General features: G+C 41.0%; 1 protein-coding gene across 1 annotated transcript in view; it reads right to left on the reverse strand.

Annotated features, from left to right (window-relative positions):
* Positions 1-401: 401 nt before the first annotated feature.
* The window catches only part of zmpste24 (zinc metallopeptidase, STE24 homolog), a 28734-nt gene continuing 9799 nt past the window's right edge, over positions 402-19336 (reverse strand). Inside the window, exons 4-10 of the mRNA XM_052036268.1 lie at positions 18260-18376; positions 14817-14969; positions 13676-13817; positions 10534-10727; positions 6246-6350; positions 5571-5714; positions 402-3955 (exon numbers count right to left, since the gene is read on the reverse strand). Coding sequence (XP_051892228.1) covers positions 3734-3955; positions 5571-5714; positions 6246-6350; positions 10534-10727; positions 13676-13817; positions 14817-14969; positions 18260-18376 — 1077 coding nt within the window. The 3' untranslated portion in view covers positions 402-3733. The remainder of the gene's footprint in view (positions 3956-5570; positions 5715-6245; positions 6351-10533; positions 10728-13675; positions 13818-14816; positions 14970-18259; positions 18377-19336) is intronic.

Genomic DNA, 19336 nt, shown 5'->3' on the forward strand with positions numbered 1-19336 from the left:
GCTTTAAAATAATGGGTGGGAAGTTCAAGGGAGATATCAGAGGGAGGTTTTTTTACCCAGAGAGTGGTTGGTGCAAGGAATGCGCTGCCTGGGGTAGTAGTGGAGGCAGGTACATTAGTCAAGTTCAAGAGATTGTTAGGTAAGCATATGGAGGAATTTAAAATAGGGGGATATGTGGGAGGAAGGGGTTAGTCTTAGGCGTGGTTTAAAGGTCGGCACAACATGGTGGGCTGAAGGGCCTGTATTGTTCTATGGTTCTATGGAGGATTATTTGTAAGATTGTGAAATTTAGAGGGACAGGTTGGTGGGGGGGGGGGTTAAAAAAAAGACAAAAGTTGCACAATATAAGCAAAATAATACCACCATTTAATCTGATGACATAAAAACGCATCTACTCTTCAACCATAACCAAGCTTCAAAATTTTGAAGAGGTAGATCAATTGTAGCACATTGTTTTTAAGAAAAGCAATGAGCAAGTCACAAAAGTCACTCTGCCCACAGATTCACATTTCTTCCATTTATTGAAAGTTACCATCACAAAGGAACTGAATTTCACATCTTTATAGAGTAAGGCTGGTTTCACAATTCCAACATGCCAATTAATGATTTAATCTTCCTTAATTTAGATCACAACACAATTTTAAGGACTCCTCCCCCCTCCCACCCCCCAGAGGTAAAATTACACACAAGATTCAACCAACTGAACATAGACTGAGAGATCCCACCAGCAGCTTCCTGTGCAAATCCCCGACTAATGAAATCTCTCCTTAATCCTTTCTACGCACATTATCTTACCTTTTAGAGAAAAAAATAGCACTTCCCTTCTCCCCCGGTGCTCACCTTCTATTTAAGAGTTTCCTTATTTTAATGAAAAGCCAAGTACTGCAGGCCCCGGGAATCTGAAACAGAAGATTATACTAGTACTTGGCAGGTTAACTCTGAAGAGGGAAAGAGTTAACACACAAGATTAATGATGTGAAACATTACTGTTTCCTCTTCCACGGATGCTGCCTGACCTACTGAGTATTTCCGATGGTCGCCTCTTTTTTAAAATTCCAGATTTTAATGTCAATTCAGTTTCAATTTTCCATCTCCAACATCCATTTAATCATAGAACAATTTGAAAAACTATGGAAGTATGCCCATCCAATTTAAACAGGATGATTCATCAGAACCATGTTAATTATCTCCAATATTTAAATACACACAGGACTAAAAATCAGGTCAACAACATTAAAAGGATGATACTAACTACAGGCGTGCAACTTACAGATTTTCAATGAATTATTTTCCATTCACTATGCATCACTTTGTCTGGTTCTGACTGACATTTACAGTAATCAACCCCACTTTGCATAGTTAACAGGCTAAACTCTAGTCCTTTGAACAGACTTGTCACAGGCCAAGGGCTGGGCCTAATTCAAAGAATCAAACCCCACACATAAATCTCGTACTGAAAAAAACCAGCTCCATTTCATGTCCCACTGGTTTCTGTGAGACTGTGGACCAGTGAGTTAAAAAACTGCCACACAGTGTGGTTCCATGACACCAAAGATTAGTTGTCTGTCCCCAGTTCACAGATGCTGGATATACAACTGGCCATTACACCTCACATTACCAGGGGCAGCCCCAAAACCAATTGCTCCTGATTGATCTGTGTGGCTGAAGGGGGCAGAACTGAAATGGGCCAGGCAGCAGTGCCCAATGACCCTGCAACACTGCCGCTCATCCTCTCCCCCCCCCCCCCCCCCACCAAGAAAAACACATGCATAACTCCCAGCTCACAATGTCATGGAAGAAGAAGTGGTCTTCAACCAGAGATGGGAGAGAGAGCTTGGAATGGATGAGTAACAGAGAGGAAAAGAGGGTGGGAAAACCCACAAGTTTACTCACTTCAACTGGTAACAAACTCAAGCAGTTGGAAGGGCAGTGGGTCACTTCAATCCCATTGATGCCATTTCCCAAAGCTATGACAGTGTACCATGAAACTTCACAATTCAGTATGGTGTCTTTACAAACCAGGAGCAAAGTCTCACTCAAAGTATGCACAAACCTCTTTCATCCCACAACGTGTACACATTGTGAACATTTATTTCCATACACTGAACTGGTTATTTAATAAATGAATGCAGTTAGCAGCACCTTCACTCTGGTTTTTTTTGCTGCATATCAACATGACCAGAATGAACTGAAATAATTTCAGCAATACAGAAAAATAAAGGAATCAACACAATAGCTATCAAATAAAAACCCATGTTCACATGCCAATTAAGTTACAAGACAGGTTCCTTTCAGAGTTTAATTACTCCATTTGCAACCAAATAAGAAAATTTCAATCTCTTGTGGTCAACAAACCATGGTTGTAAAAGCAACATAAAATGAGGGGTGTTTACTACCTATGGGAAAGAAGTGTAAAAAGTGAATCACTAGGTTGAACAAATCTCACTCTACACTTACCGGAAAACACAAGCAGACTGATTGTTACCAAGATATGATGATATTGCAGAGTACAGTTACACTGGCATCAATCCTACGTGTGCCAAAATGAAGTTGAGTAACTGAAAACAATCTTATCCTCCACATTTAACCTTGGGCCTGAAAACTAAGATTGAACCGGAGCCAACCTGCAGAAATCCAATTCACACCAACATGGTTAACAAAGATAACTAATATTCTCAGTGAATACATTGTCTTTCCTTTCCATTTCCCTCAATGCATCGACTCGAATGCAAGTGGAGCCCCATGGGCAAGATCCACTGCACGTCCATTGCCAATTCTTCATTGAACCCAAGACAGCAGGCAATTTGCCTGTCAGGTGTCCTCATTTTAATGGCCACATACGGACAGGCTATTGATTTTCTGGGAAATAAGGCCAAATATAGTACTGCTGGCTAACTCAAAACCTCCCTTGTCTAAGCTAGGGCAGATTTACCAAACAGATCCTGAGAATGGACAGGCAGCTCATTAAACCCAAACTCTGCACCCTTCCCCTTCCTACAATTTCATGATACAGTGGTTAAAGATTGACAAATTCCTTTCTTACCCCCAAAGGCTAAACCTAAACATAGTTTATCTTTGGAACTGAAAGGTCACGCTTAGTGAAATCGGTGACCAGACACATTTACAACTTAAGCCAAGGCTCTGTCGCTTGAATCTGCATTTCAGAGTTACTGTTCTCTAGGATCATTCTGAATGCAGTAGTTGTCCCTTAAAACAAACACTTATTTTTAAAATGATATAAATGTAATTTCATAGTTTGCAGATCTAAAAGATATTTGCTAGACGATGAGTAGAAAAAAAAAGACTTTACGGAAATGAACGTTTACTTTAAATGCGAAGTAGACAAAGCAATATCCAAGAGCACTTGGGATAAGATTTCCGATATGATGCAATGTTAATCATAGGATATATATACACATTACTGGGTACCTGTGATGGTGTGGCTTATACTGTCTTATTTGTACCACATTAGGCATTGCACTGCTTTAAATTAAAAACAAATTCAAGTCCCAATGTATTCTTAAACAACTTACAATATCAGATTGATCTATACTGCTGGCACTGTCAGCCAGTACACAAGTTAAATGCACTCAGATCATTACTCGGTTCCCAACATACAAGCAGCCAGTGCAAAGCTGCACTGTTCATGGAATGAGAAATTTAAAAAAAAACAAAAAAAAAACAACAATTTTATTTCTTCAGGATGAAAGTTCCACTTCCTTCTCATCTTCCCTCAGTCCTTTTTGTCCTTTAAGGCTCTAAGTCTCTCGAGGAGAGGAGGATGGGAATAGTGCCACATGGAATACATCCAGTCCGCCACTGGGAAACCCAGATTATCCTTGTTCAGTTTTATTAGTGCAGAGTACAGGTCCGTGGCTTTGCCCAGATCCTTTGCAAATGCATCTGCCTGGAATTCAAATCTCCTGCTCAGTACGGTCAGGCTGAAGGAGAGAACCTATGGGAAAAAAATTCACCATATGTCAGTGCATAATCTTAACCAGCAAGAGTATTGCTTGGGAATGACTGGCTTGAAGGACATGGTCAGTCTGCCCCTAATTCCACTGGGACCATGATCACCCCTCGATCTTGCTCTTCCATCTTCTTCTTGAACCAACTGCAAAACCCTAATCACTACAGTTTAGCAACACTGACCACTTTGCACTAAAATGGACTTTTTTTTGTTCTAATTGTGTTCTTTCTTGTAAAAATTGTGTATGTTTTTCTTGCATGAATGCTGCTCATCTGATGATATGTGCCTGTGATGCTGCTGCAAGTAAGTTTTTCATTGCACCTATGCACACGTGCAGACGACAATAAACTCTACTTCGACTACGTCCTCCAGCCCCACAACCCTCAGATTTGTGCTTCTACACGGCAAAGCCTCTTGCACATTCACCATTGTCATCACCCCCACCATTAGTGGCCATGCTTTCAGCCCCAAACTCTGATTTCCATCACAATACCCCTCTCCTCCTCAAAGAGACATCTTAAAACCAACTTTAACTAAGCTTTGCTCATCTGTCCTAGATGACCTGGCTGTTAAATTTTGTTAAATAATGCTCCAATGAAGCAACCCAAAAAGTTTTACGACATTATCTGATGTGAACGCATGAAATAATTTCCCATGAATGGTTATTCCAGCTTCCACCACATTGATACTGCTGGGCTCACTCTGCTCCTCTTGACCTCCAAATGGAAATCACTGACACAAGTAGGACCCAATTCTGCCATCCAGGCCCCACTAAGCTCTGGTAGAGTCTAAACTTTTGGCTTTATCAGGTCTATCAATGCATCCTTTGTTTCAAGATCCCAGTTTACAGGCAGTCCACGGGTTACATATGGGTTCCATTCTGGAGAATTATCTGTAAGCCGATTTCTCCACGTCAGAAATGTTCATTTTCTATAGCTACCCATATCTTATTGCTCCACATACATTTGCTATAATTCATAGAACACTACAGCACAGTACAGGCCCTTCAGCCCACAATGTTGTGCTGACATTTTATCCTGCTCTAAGATTTATCTAACCCTTCCCTCCCACATAGCTCCCCATTTCTCTATCATTCATGTGTCTATCTAAGAGCCTCTTAAGTGTCCCTAATGTATCTGCCCCCACAACCTCTGCAGGCAGTATGTTCCAATCTCTGTGTAAAAAAAGAACTTACCCCTGACATCCCCCTTATACCTTCCTCCAATCACCTTAAAATTATGTCCCCTCATGTTAGCCATTGTCACCCTGGGAAAAAGTCTGACTGTCTCTTCTGGTCTTGTACACCTCTATCAAGTCAATTCTTTAATTTCATTGAATATTCACCCTTACAATCAACGTAATGGAACGTATACTGCATCCAGGCATTAGTGAATACCATGAAACATTTCATTATTACTACCAGCTTGAAAAGTATATGGGAGAATCTGCATAAGGTCAGATTTCCGTAAGTCAGGTCATTTGTAACACTCAGAGTCCCTGTACTCTGCTTCTGTTGCTTACAATGCATTGAATAAGTCAAGAGGTAGCAATGAAAATGGTTCCAGTCAATGAAATCACAAGGCATTATAACAGTCCTTACCTCATTGTAGGGGGAGAAGATGAACTGGAAGATGATCATCAACCCAATGAGAGTTGGCTGGGTGTCATAGAAACCAAAGGCAGAAAAAAGCTCCTTTTTGTGCATGAGAACAGCAAAGAGGAAAAAACAAAAGAAAGAGTTCACCTAGAATAAAAACATCAGTGTTACACAATGAAAAACCTGGAAACTAATGAGCAGAAAGCATTTCCAAGCAGCAACTGCAACCTGAGCAATCACATCAGAGAAAAGCAAACACCAGTTTAATCTACACAGGTGTATGGTGAAATTTCAATTTGTTCGTTTTAGTTAATTCATGGATCAGATGTTCCCACAAATGGTTATGTAACAGCCAGATAATTGGCGATGTTGGTTGTGGGATAAATATTAGCCCCAAACATTGAAGATAATACCTTGGGATCCTTTTCCCTCAACTTGGAGAGCAACTCGTTTGAAAGGCAGTAACTCTGTGCAGTGCTACACTGGAGCATCAGCTGAGAGTTCTGTCCCAGAGTGGGACTTGAATCTGCAACTTTCTGCCTTGGAGGTGACAGTGAGACCCACTGAACAACAGTCCTACTTTGGGAAATCATATCCTTCTGAGTTTCTACTTGGTTGACAGCCCATCACTCATTAAACAATCTACTTTCACTATAAATGTCAGGCAGCATGCATCACCTGGCTAATGATGATGTTTTTAACAGTATGACCAAGCTTCCAGTGTCCAAGCTCATGACCTAGCACAGCCAGAACTTCTTGGTTACTGCAGCCTTGTCTCTTGTTCTGTAAAGAAAAAGAATACAAAAAAATCATTTAAAAAGCAATATCCCCATGCCAAGTTCAGGAAACTGTGCACTAGTCAGTGTGTCCCACAATTTAGTTGGGCAAGAACATGGTCAGAGAGGGGGCATGTGTGGTTATTTTAATTTTCCTGATCTCTTGATATCTCCTCACGACCAACAAACTTCCACCTACTACACCATCCACATCCAGAACTTCGCCACTATCGAAGGGAACCAAAGTACTTCACAAGCCACCATTAAAAAGTGGCTCAAGAGCATCATTATAGAAAGTGCTATTCTGAGCTTGCACCAGGCACTAAGAGACAACTGAAGGGAATTAACTGCTTGATCTCATGATTACCACTGTACACGTTGCAGATAATTCTCCCCTAAGTGCGACCCAGTCTTCATGACAGCTGGGAAACTGAAGGCAATGTTCCATATTTAGCACTTCTCCGGGTGGGGAGATACACAACAACATACAAGTTAGGAGAAGACCATTGAGCCTCACCAGCCTGCTCCAACAAGATTGTGGCTGAATTGACTGTAACTTCAACTCCCATCTAGACATGGTAATCTTCAATCCCCCCTCCCCCGCTCATCAAGTACCCATTGCTCATCAAATATTTATCTACACATTCACAGACAGTGCTACCACTGCCCTTTTGAGGAAAAAAAATCACTTTGTCCTTCCTTATATGGGCAAACTCTATTATAAATAATGACCCTTAATTCTAGATTTCACACTAGAGGAAACATCTGTCAATACCCCTCAGGACCATGTACGTTTCAATGAAGTTCCCTCTCACTATACTAAACTCTAACAGATAAAGCCCATCCTGCCACCCTTTCCTCTTAAGACAACCCACCCACTCCAGGTGTTGGAATATCAATCCTTCTCTGAACTGCTTCCAATGCATTAACATCCTTCCCTCCTTAAATAAAGGAGGCAGGCACTGTGCACAGTACCCCAGACGTGATCTCACTAATGCCCTACTTTTGTATTCAATTCCCTGAGCAATAAAGAATAACATTCTATGAGCTTTCCTAATGACCTACAGTACCTACAAAGTAGCCTTTTGCAAATGATACACTGGGACACCCAGATCCCTCCACAACAACTCATTTATAATTATTTTGCCAAAATGGATAATTTAATATTTCCCCACATTATACTTCATTTGCCAGATCTTTGCCCACTCCACCTCTCCATATTCTTCAGTATCTACTATTTCCTCTTCACAACTTACTTTCCTACATATCTTGTGGCATCACCTAATTTAGCAATCATACCTTCAGTGCCTTCATCCAAGTCATTTGAACACATTGTAAGGGGTTAAGGGCTCAGCACTGATCCTGAGGAACACCACTTGTTACATTTCATTAACCAGAAAAAAAACTCATTTTATGCCTACTCTCCATTCCCTGTTAGCCAGCCCACCTTCCTTCCCCACCAATACATTACCTTCTACACCATTTTAGAGTCATAGAGAGATACAGCACAGAAGCAGACCCTCCAACCCATCGAGTCCACATCGGCCACCAACAATCCACTTTACACAAATCCTATTTTATTCTCACCACATTTTTTCAAATCCCCCCCCCCCCCACACCCCAGATTCCATCACTCACCTACACATGAGGGGCAATTTACAGTGGCCAATTAATCTACCAATCTGCATGTCTTTGGGATTAGAGATGAAACTGGGGCACCCAGAGGAAACCCATGCAGTCACAGGGAGAACGTGCAAACTCCACACAAACAGCATCAGAGGACAGGATTGAACCAGAGTCTCTGGTGCTGTGAGTCTACGAGCCACGCTCCCCAAAGCTTATTTTCTACAATAAACTTTGATGCATCGCCTTACCAGATGGAAATCTAAGTATAGTATATCCACCTTATCCAATTGTATTATTTCTTCAAAGTGCTCCAATAAATTGGTTTAACATGATTTCCCTTTCAGTAAATCACTGACTTTGCCAGAATGCTTTGAATTTTCCCTAAGTGCTCTGCTATAACATCTTCTCTATGACAGTTGCTAAACTAACTGGCTTGTAGTTTCCAGCTTTCTATCTTACTCCCTCAAAAATATGCTTCCTGCCTGCCACACCATCTCACTGACGGATCCATTAACCTAATTTGCCCAATTCACTTTCGCTAGGGCTGCTGACGTGTCCTCATTTTTGCCTTCAGGTTACAATTCTAGCCTTGACCCTTTATTCTCTCCCTCAAACAATATAGAATTCAATAAGTTATGATCGACGCTGCCTGGTGATGTCTTTTCAAAGGTCATTAATAAATCCTATCCCACTGCACAATAACAGGTCTAGCAGAGGCTACTCTGCCAGAATATGTCCTAAGAAACTATTCCCAAAACACTATAACTTGTTTCCTAGGCTACCTTATTCATAGTCAGACACAGCAAAGAAACAGGCCCTTCAGCCCACTGACGCTGCACTTACCATCGACCATCCATTTGCATCAACTCTACATTAACCCCATTTTTTCTAATCTTCAAACATTTTCATCATCTCCCTCCAGATTCTGCCACTCACCTCCAATCTAGGGGCAATTTAGAGCGATCAATTACCCTACCAACCCACCCCTCTTTGGGAGGAAAGCAGAAGAACCTCTGCAGTCACAGGGAGAACGTGCAAACTTCACACAGACAGCATCCAAGGTCAGGATTGAACCTGGGTCTCAGGCACCGCGAGGCAGAGGCTCTGCTAGCTGTGCCACTGAGCCCATCTGATGTTTCCAATCTATATGTAGATTAAACTTCCCCTCAGTTATCCCTGTACCTTTCTGAAAAACACCATTTCCCTCTGTCCTACCATGTGGCCACTGCTATAAGCCTATACACCATTCCCAGAAGTGACTTGTGCCTGGAATGGGCTGCCGGCAGGGGGGGGTGGGTGGAAGCAGATCCAATAGTGGTGCTTAAGAGGCTTTTTATACAGACACATGAACACGAAGGGAATGGATCGTGTGCAGGCAGATGGGATTTGTTTCATTTAGTATCATGGTCGGCACGGACACCATGGGTCAAAGGGCCGGTGCTCTGTTCCTTATTATTCTCATCTCCACACACTGTTTCTATATCCGCTTTCCCAAACTCAAACCATCCTTCTCTACAGTGCCAAGACCTTCATTCACTCACAGAGCCATTGGCTTTCAGTTCACATTTATTTCCTTTAGCGCTCTCAGTTTACCTGTTTCCTGGTGAAAGTTACCCGCAGTCAGATACAAAGCCTTTTGAAATGGATTGAATTTACTATCCAAATCTGTTAATGTCAGCGACACAAGGTGTCTATCTCAAAACCAATGTTAAGTTTATATCAATCAGAAAGAAATATTGAATTTGATATCAATAGAAACTCAATTCCTGTGTAGTCTTAATTGTTGACTCCATCAATATCCTTGGCCCATTCATCTTCAGCTGTCAGATCAATAATCATCATACAAGAGTGATCACAGTCTTTAGCTCCACTTAACTCCTCTTTAAAAAAAAGTACAAGCAATGACAGTCCACAGCAAGGGCTGGACGATATCCATGCTTACCATCTCAAGTAGAACACAAGGCAGTAACTAGCTCAGAAGTTGCCAATGGCCAAACATTGAACTTTCCCCACAAGAGCAGCAGTTACAGGAGCAGGGAAGAACTCTGTACTCATGAGCAAGTGCCTCATCTCCAGTGGCTCTTGCCTTCTCATCATCTGCAAGACTCAAAGTCAATACTTCTCTGGGATGATATATTGAATACCTAGGAATCGTCTTAGTTGACAATCTTGCCACTAAACTTAATGATCAATCCCCTTTTTTCTAACCAACTGTGAAACAAATAAAAAAAAACTTTATCCACTGGATACTATGCAAAAACCTACCAATTTTTCTCCCACAGCCCAACCACTACAGAGGACACCAAGAGCAGCAACCAATCTTCAAAATCGTCATTGTACCATATACCCTTCACTGACAGACTCCACATCCTAGAGATCACCAGCTCACACCAACACAGGTGCACCATCATCACAAGGATTGCACTGGGTCAAGATGACAACTCTCAACCATTTTAAAGCAAACACGGTGACCAATAACTTTAGTCTCATCAATGTTGCTCATATCCAAGGAACAAACAATGAAATAAAAAGTTCGAGTTACGAGTAATAAAACCAAAACTTACTTTTGGTCTTAGTTTGGACTCGGCGGTCTCATTTTCATTGCTATCTCCAGCAGCCGTCTGCGTATCAATGTTGTCATTGGCTGTCGCTTTATTTAATGGGGAATGATCTTCAAGTAGCGTGTCAAACAGAACAATACGCTTGTTCTTAAAAAACCCATAGAAATATGCATTGCTGTGTGAAGATCTCTTTGATCCTATTCAAAACATTGAACATTAACATCATTTATTACAAAGCATTTGCTTTGACTTTTAATTTACGGCAAACTATGTGGTCAAAAAGCCAAGTTTCACCAACCTCATCAAAAATTAGATTGGAATTTTTAATGTAGTGTTCACTAAATGGCAGCCTGTACTTCTCATACTAAAAGCAAAGATAGTCAAGAGTTCTGGGTCAGACTGGACACTGCAAACATACATCATTGGCTATTGAAGGGATGAAGTTTAACACGGGGTCTGGATGTTAGAAGAAACTTTTGCACTTCCATATTTCCTTCTCACATATTCAAATAGAGTGTCTGACTGCAGTAATACACAGCTATCCATGTTGAGGCCAGAGGAACGACACCTCATATTCTGCCTTGGGAGTCTCCAACCTGATGGTCTCAACATCGATTTCTCTAACTTCCGATAACACCACCCCTTCTTTTTCTCCCCCCCCCCCCCCCCCACTACATTGTCTTCCCTTATTCCTGTGGCTTCCTTCCCCCACCTTGATCACCTGCCCATCTCCTCTTCTCCCCCATCCTTTATTCCATGGTCCACTGCCCTCTCCTGCCAGATTCCTCCTCCTTCAGCCCTTGGCCTCTTCTACCTATCACCTCTCAGCTTATTACATCTTCTCCCCCTCCCACGACCTTCCCCCCTCACCTGTCACCTGCCTGTATGTGCTCCTCCCCCTCCCCACACCTTCTTATTCTGGCTTCTGCCCTCTTCCTTTCCAGTCCTGATGAAGGGTCTCGGCCCGAAACGTCGACTGTTTATTTCCCTCCATAGATGCTGCCTGACCCTCTGAGTTCCTCCACCACTTTTTGTGTGTTGCTCCAGATACATCCAGCACCTGCAGAAATTCTTGTGTGTCCGATCACAGCAGTTTTTCAGAATAAATTAACCTTCAAGTTATTTAGGATGAACAATGCTTTATAATAATTATAAGTAATAAAGACTGAAATGTAATGACCATGAAAATCAGCAATTTCAGATTTTTTTTCCCCACGCTGGAGTTGAAACTTAAATTGTGAGCTAAAACAGGAGATAAAGGATTAAATGCAAGAGAAACTTTAAGCTTTGGAGTGCAAGCCTGTGGGATTTAATATCCATCATTAAGATTTGGAACGAAAGCTACAACGCCACTGAAGATGGATGGATGAGTGTTATTTGCTCAAGCAAAGAGTAACCACCAACGCTGAATGCGTTGTTCTATGCAGTTCCATGCCTCATTGCAAAAATCAGTGCAGTTACTGTTACACACCAGAACTTTCACTGAACCTGTGATCTGGCCTACAAGTGTAGATATGTACGATTTACCCTGGATATTATTCTCGAACAAACTGGTCAAAGCATTAACTCACTGAGACATGGCAGAATTTAAGGCAAACTTGTAGATGGGCTTCCTAATTCAGTGCTATGAACAAACCTGAAGCCCTTTGTTACATTCACATTCTCCAAACTGCAAAACCAGGCTTATGTGGTCTGCCAATAATTACAGTCTGGACAACAGATACATTTCTGATTAAGGGTCCTGCCCCACAGATGCTGCCTGACTTGCTGAGTTTTTTCTCAACATTTACTGCTCTCATTTCAGATTTCCATCACCTGGTTTTCCTTTATAGGTGAAGTAGATTGTGAAATGCTTAGCTCACATGGGAAATAATCTATTATAGCTAGAAGTGGATAGGGAGGTATGGATTTTTCATTATAATTTTTAAGCATACACCTCACATTGTGGTGAATCGATTTTAAATCTCATTCAAATAGCAACTCCAAGGCAAGGCAACGTAAATGCCTGTTAGCAAAAGGTAATCTCTGCACAGGTGGTGTCAGCCCTTCTCATCAGCACTCTCTTCACCATCAAGAGACAGAGAGATGAAACCAGGTTAGAGAATTTAACCGATTCAAGGTCCAGGATAAGCAGAAAATGTCAAAATCATTTGTATCTGCAGGGAACAGAAATGCCCCGAACTGTTTTACCACCTTAGGAAGCTCCATTTAAAGTGCTCATTGAAGGCCTTTGATACAAGATTGAAGTTACTTGAACAGGGAGGTACGAGACTTTAACTTAAAGCTTCTTGTTCGGAATCTGACAAAAGGTCGTTGAACTGAAATGTTAATTCCGTTTCTCTCTCCACAAATGCTGCCTTTTCCAACATAGAACAGTAAAGCCAGGGAACAGGCCCTTTGGCCCACGATATCTGTGCCAAACACAATGCCAATTTAAACTAAATTTCTTTTGCTGCTCATGATCTATATCCCTCCATTCCCTGCATATTCATGTGTATCTAAACACCACTAACATATCTACTTCCGTCAACACTCCTGGCAGTCTGTTCCAGGCACCCACCACTCTTTGTGATAAAAAAAACTTTCCCCCCTCACCTTAAATGCACGCCCTCTAGTATTCGACATTTCTACCCTGGGAAAAAGATTCTGACTGTCTACCCTATCTATGCCTCTCAATTTTATAAACTTCTGTCACAACTCCCCTCAGCCTCTGACGCTCCAGAGAAAACAACCCAAGTTTGTCCAACCTCTTCTTATTGCTCATACCCTCTAATCCAGGCAGAATCCTGGTGAACCTCTTCTGCAACCTTTCCAAAGCTCCCACATCCTTCCTGTAATGAGGGACCAGAACTGCAACACAATACTCCAAATACAGCCTAACCAAAGAGTCGTATAACTGCAGCACTTAAAAAAACGTTTCCAGTATTTTGTTTCTGTAAAGGTTCACAGAGTTGTAAAAGCCTCTTCATATTTTTTTTTCTGCACACTGTGGAAAGCATCAATGTTATTGCACTCTTTGACAATGGTAGGCTCACCATGCAACAACATATTTTCTTTACCCAAACTACTTTCAGGGGCAACATGAAGCAATTTAACATCTCATCTGGATTAAAAAACAGTCCAAGAGATACCCTAAGGTCCTTACCCTCAACAACATAAACCTTAGTTAGAGGAAAGCTGATACTCCTGGCCATTTCTTCAATATTCAACTTCAACTCTCCCTCGGGAAGTGGAGTAAATTTATCAAACAGTGGTGCAATATAATCAGCATAGATGGTTACCAACACCTGAAAAAGAGGAGAAAAAAGGAATCATGGCAAATGCTTCACATTCATAGTTTTAAATGTTAGTGGTCTCACCAAAAGCATTTACAACCACTAATATTCTTTAATACGGCTTTCATACATTCTGGGGATGGGTCATAATTAAGTCAGTGACAACGGGCAGCACTATGCAAAAAGCAATCCTGCCAAAGAACATTTTACTTTCAGCCTCAACTGGAGAAGTTCAAACTACAAGCCAACATCACTGCAGCATTTGAAGAAACTTTTTTTTAATCTTCAAGAAAATCCCAAAAGGAACTAATAGTAGTAAAAGGTTTTTAATAGTAGAACTTGAAATGCAGCTGTTTCTTAGCTACTTGGCCAGAGTGTTTGTTCCAGTCTGAAACATTCCCAAAATACAACTAAATAGTATGGGGGAAAAATAATCAAACAGGATGAAGATGTAAACAAACCACCTCTGGGGGGTTTTGGGGTTTGAAGAACAAACCAGCAACAGCATTTTCTATTTACAGTATCTATAAACTATATCTACCAAATTAACCTTTTCTCCTTTTAAAATTAACAAAATAAATCCCTTATCCATTTTCAAATCCATGCCACGTATTGTTAACCTGCTGTATTTGTCTACATTATATGAACAGTATTTTGAAATTTATTGGACGTGGAGCACTTTGAAAATGTTGCCAGGTCATGATCAGGTTCTACATGAGTGCAAGAAAGGAGAAAAGTCTTCCCACCAATTCTACTTAAGTAAATGCAGCTGGAGATGCAAATCAGTTTAAGACTGAGCCAGATTGATGTCCAGCAGCCACATAAATATTGCCTCTTATTGTACCGGCTTACATGAATTGCCACTTGAATAAGAAACTGCAAGGCTTCTTTTTCCCCCCATTGAATTATATTCCATCATTTAAATCTTCAGGAAAGTGTGGAGAAGGGAACGGGAAGTCAGATTGAAAAGAGGAAAAGCAGAATTAAAAATAAGTACTACTAGGTACTCACCAGAGAAACAACTAATGTGAAGAGCCAAGCATAGATGAAAAAATAATCTCCACCAATTTTAATAATGTACAATAGCAGCGAGGTCACAGGCAGCAAAATGCACTGAGTTACTGCAAATTTCTTCAAGGCATCTTTAAAAAAGAAACCCAAAGTCTGCAGAAATTAAAGGCAGCACGTTACAACCCAGCCCAGTATCAGAACACAATGTCTACAGCAGCTATAAAAACAAACGCTTCACTTCTACACATATTAGCACCTTTCTTCTTTAAGGGCATTACCTGCATCTGTTTAAGATTTCTGCAGCAACATTATCCAATTTGTTAAAAAGGAATTCGTTTTCCAGCCAGAATAAATAGGAGTAAAATCTGTGTTTACTATTTAAAATACAGGAGTAAAAATTGAACTTTCTTAAAACCTGTGGAGTTCTAACTTGAAAGTCAGGACTGAAATTTCACTCTCTCATACTTAGCAGCAGGGCGACAGACTAAACACACGGTCAGCTTCCAAGATCAACACCCACCCATTCCGAGATTTAAAGCGAAAACCTGCCTGAACCTGCAAGATCCCCCTTCACGTTACAAACAATCTTGACATGCAAATACATCACTGTCACTGCATCCAAGTCCTGGAACACCCTATCCATGTGTCCTTTCACCAGACAGTCTGCAGCAAAGGCACAACACCAGCGTCTCTGGGCCAACAGGCAATAAATGTGGGCTTTGCAAATGCTACTATGCAGGTATTTTTGCCTACAGTGACCCCAGGTAATACTCAGGCAAGATGGCCTTCGATCCCTGATAATGTTCACATTTGTCCTTGGATCATTCAGATGTTGTGCACAGAGGAACAAATAGTTAAACTCACCTTTTGAATAACAGTAATCAGACCAAGCATACTTTTTCTAAAAAAAAGGATTTATTTATCCATCCTTGAAAAATTTACTGCATTTGGATTGGACAAAAACTTAAACAAAACTAATTAAAATGTTTAGTCATAAGTGACAGCATTTGAATTGAGGGCTGCTTTCTATAATTAAATAGCCAGGAGCAGTCAAGTACCTTACAGGTTGGACTATTTCTCTGTTGTAGAGAGAACAATAGTAATTTGCTGAAAGTGCCTTCAGTTTTGGCACGCATGGTAAACGAAATACTCTGGTCATAGCCCTGACTTCTGCCAACTGACCAGTCACAGCCTGCGTCTGTGAGACTGTGAACCTGGACCTCAGTAAATTCACAAAAATAAAAATCATTCAAATGGACCACCTCCTGCGGCTTCCTCTCAAATCCTCACATATTCCCAACTTGGAAATACATTGTCATTCCCTCATTACTGCAGAGTCCAAATCCTGGAACGCCCTGCCCAACAACAGTGTGAGCACCTTCAGCAGGACTGTAGCTCATCACTACTTTCTCAAAGGCACTTAGGGATGGGAATAAATAACTTTCACACATCTTTCATAAATTAAATACAGAAACATAAAAGCTATTAATTGCTACATGTCATGCTTGGAAGCAGAAGTAAATCTGCATGCACCTCACTGACAATGCGCATTATGGGGCAAGTTTTCCCACGTGACATCAGATGCTCTCCCACAGGAAGGTTGAGGGGCTAGAAAGGTAACTGAATGAGACTTACTATTTTCATACAAATCCTCGCGGCTCCTTACCAGATTTCATCTGTAGACAACTAAGCAAACTTAGCTTAAATATAAAGAAAAAGTGAAATTTTATAAAAACAGAAAGAGCTCATCAACAATCTCAATTAATGGCTCAGTAAATAAATGGACTACCCAGTGTGGTGCTTATCCCAGCAGACAAGACTGGCCCTAGATCAACCTCTGATACGTCTGTAGAGTTTGCTACCTGTTGAGGTAATTCAACTGACTTTATACCCCTGGATTAGAGGGGGAATTTAAAACAAAAGGGAGGGCTACACCTCTGCAATAAGAAGAGGGGTCAAGCCCGAGATCAGGGTACCCACAGTGAAAAATTCCACAGAGAATAATTACTTGCATTGAGTAGGAGAGGTTTACCAATGATAATGGAAACTAACATCCTGAAAGACTCATCATCATTGAAAAAGAACTACGGAGAGAGATATTGCTTCCATCTTTTAAATAAAAACAGGGCAACAGATACTTGGACAAAATACATACAGTTCCTACATTAATAACAATTCATTCTGCAGTGCGATGAATCCTTCAGCTACCTTGGGCCCAAATTCTGTAAATCCCTCCCTCTACATCTATATACCTCCATGCAGTCTCTCATTCTTTAAGATGCTCCTTGGAAATACCTCTTTGCTAATGACATGCCTGTCAGTTCTACTAAACTGCTTGGATGGCTTAAAGTCAAACTTGCTTGACAATCTACCTGCGAAATATCTTGAGGACATTCCACTATACAAAAGGCACATTGGTTTGTATTATTTGTTATTCCCCACACCAAACCTAGGGTTAAAATTGCTGTTTCTCCAAGCCACACACAGATATATTACAGTCAAACATGGCAAATGCACTGAAATGCAACCATCCACTTGACAACAAGGATTAACCAATATCCAATTGCTTCTCTAACTCGGGTCTTTGAAAGATATCAGCCTTCCAGGGAGGAGTCAAGCCATCCTATTCAATTACAAGCCTTCTCTGGGGCTATTCATTGTACACATTTCGTTGGCAGCTGGCTTGAATAAACTATGTTCTGAATCAATTGATCATCTAACCACCTGAAACAGCGTTGACATCCTATCTTCAAGGAAATCTTCAGAATTATTAGGAACCAAGTCCCTGGGCAAAACAACATAGAAACCGGAGTCAGTCTGGAGCTATCAGAGCCATGGGGCTAATCAGAGGACACCAATGTAATGGATGAGCACAGGACAAATGATTGCCACATCCCAGGTTAGTCATTCGTCCAGAGTTGGCTCTGTGGAAGTGCCTGTTGTTGCTTTTGGCACGGACACACAGCTGAAGTTTGGAATAAGTGTACTGTATAATTTGTACTAATGACTGCTCATTAACTGGTTTACTGTTCAACTAATTTTCCTGTGGTTTACAGCCTAAGCCTTGGTCTGAGAGTACATTCTTTCACTTACTTAAGGTGGAGTAGCTACATAGGAAGTGTGTGAAATATTGCAAGACAGTGCCAAGGGTTGATGGTTTAAAGCATAGGAACTGCAACATGTACCCAAACAGCAAATGCTCACACTGGTTTGTAGAGAATTCTTGCAGGAATGACCAACAACGACATCACATCCCACGAAAATATTGATCAAGAAACAAACTAATTTGTGATTCATTGCTTAAATATTTTAAATCAAGGTCATACAAAAGGTCAGAAAGTTTGTCCATTCTATAAATGTAGTTAACATGAAACATTTCATAGATATGTGCCACACTACAATCCAAACATATTCTTGGCAGACTGTTACTGGAAAGGACAGACCTGTTGATTGAAACCATGTTTCTCCTCAATGACGAAGGTGTTGTAAATACTCCAGGGGAGACCCGTGGTTGCACTGAACAAGGTCGCCAGAAATAAGAATGTCAACGACTGAGTTATCTGTTAACAGCAAAGAACAACAGGAGAGAATTTTTTGTAAAACAAACAAGTTGTAATTGTAATGATCCTCAAGAGGAGGAAGCACTTCCAGTCTGAAACATCCTACAATCTACAAAGCCCAGGATTACAGTATTATGGAAAATGCAGAATCCACAAGATCCAGCCCGTGCAGCAATGGGCCTGATTGTCTGACCCACTCCTGCACTGCCCCAGCTATATCCACAGCCTCTGCCCTTTACCCACGCTGCTCCTGGGATTTCTGACCTCTCTCTCGGCCAGACCAAGGCCACCTGTTCACAAAATCCCAGACCCTAAACTCACTTGTTTCTGCAGCAGACCCCACATACCAAACCAATCCCATCCCCTGAGCTGAAGCAATAAGCTGCTGTGCATCAAGGTTTGTGCATTGGAAAGACAAATGAGAGCGACTGAGGCAAAACATACTACATGCATTATTTAATGGAATGATTTCAACTTTTTCCAAGACATTTGTGTTTAAGCAGTTCATCCAGCTTCCTCCAACATCCCTTCCCCCTGCCCCCACAAAATCAATGTGCTGATTAACTTTTGCAAATTACCACAATTAACAAATTCAATATTATTTTTCCATAATTTTGACCGTCTTCTTCGGAACTCAGTCATTTTTGTTTTGAAGTTCATCCCATAATTTATGTATACATTGTTAAGACCCTACCTAATTTTGAAAAAACTCAGTGAAAATGCTGTAAGTGAAAATTAATTGAAATATTTCTTAAGATTATTTAAAAAGTAAATGCAACTACTGAGTGAGGAGAAACAAGATGAAGAGACCTGTTGCTGGTGGAAGTGACTTTCTATACTCTTATAGATCTATACAGCACAGAAGACAGACCCTTCGGCCCAACTCCTCCATGCTGACCAATTTGCCTAACTGAGCTAATCCCATTTGCCTGCAATCAGCCCATATCCTTCTAAACCTTT

The sequence above is a fragment of the Pristis pectinata genome, chromosome 22, assembly GCF_009764475.1.
Source record: "Pristis pectinata isolate sPriPec2 chromosome 22, sPriPec2.1.pri, whole genome shotgun sequence".
NCBI classification, from domain to species: domain Eukaryota; kingdom Metazoa; phylum Chordata; class Chondrichthyes; order Rhinopristiformes; family Pristidae; genus Pristis; species Pristis pectinata.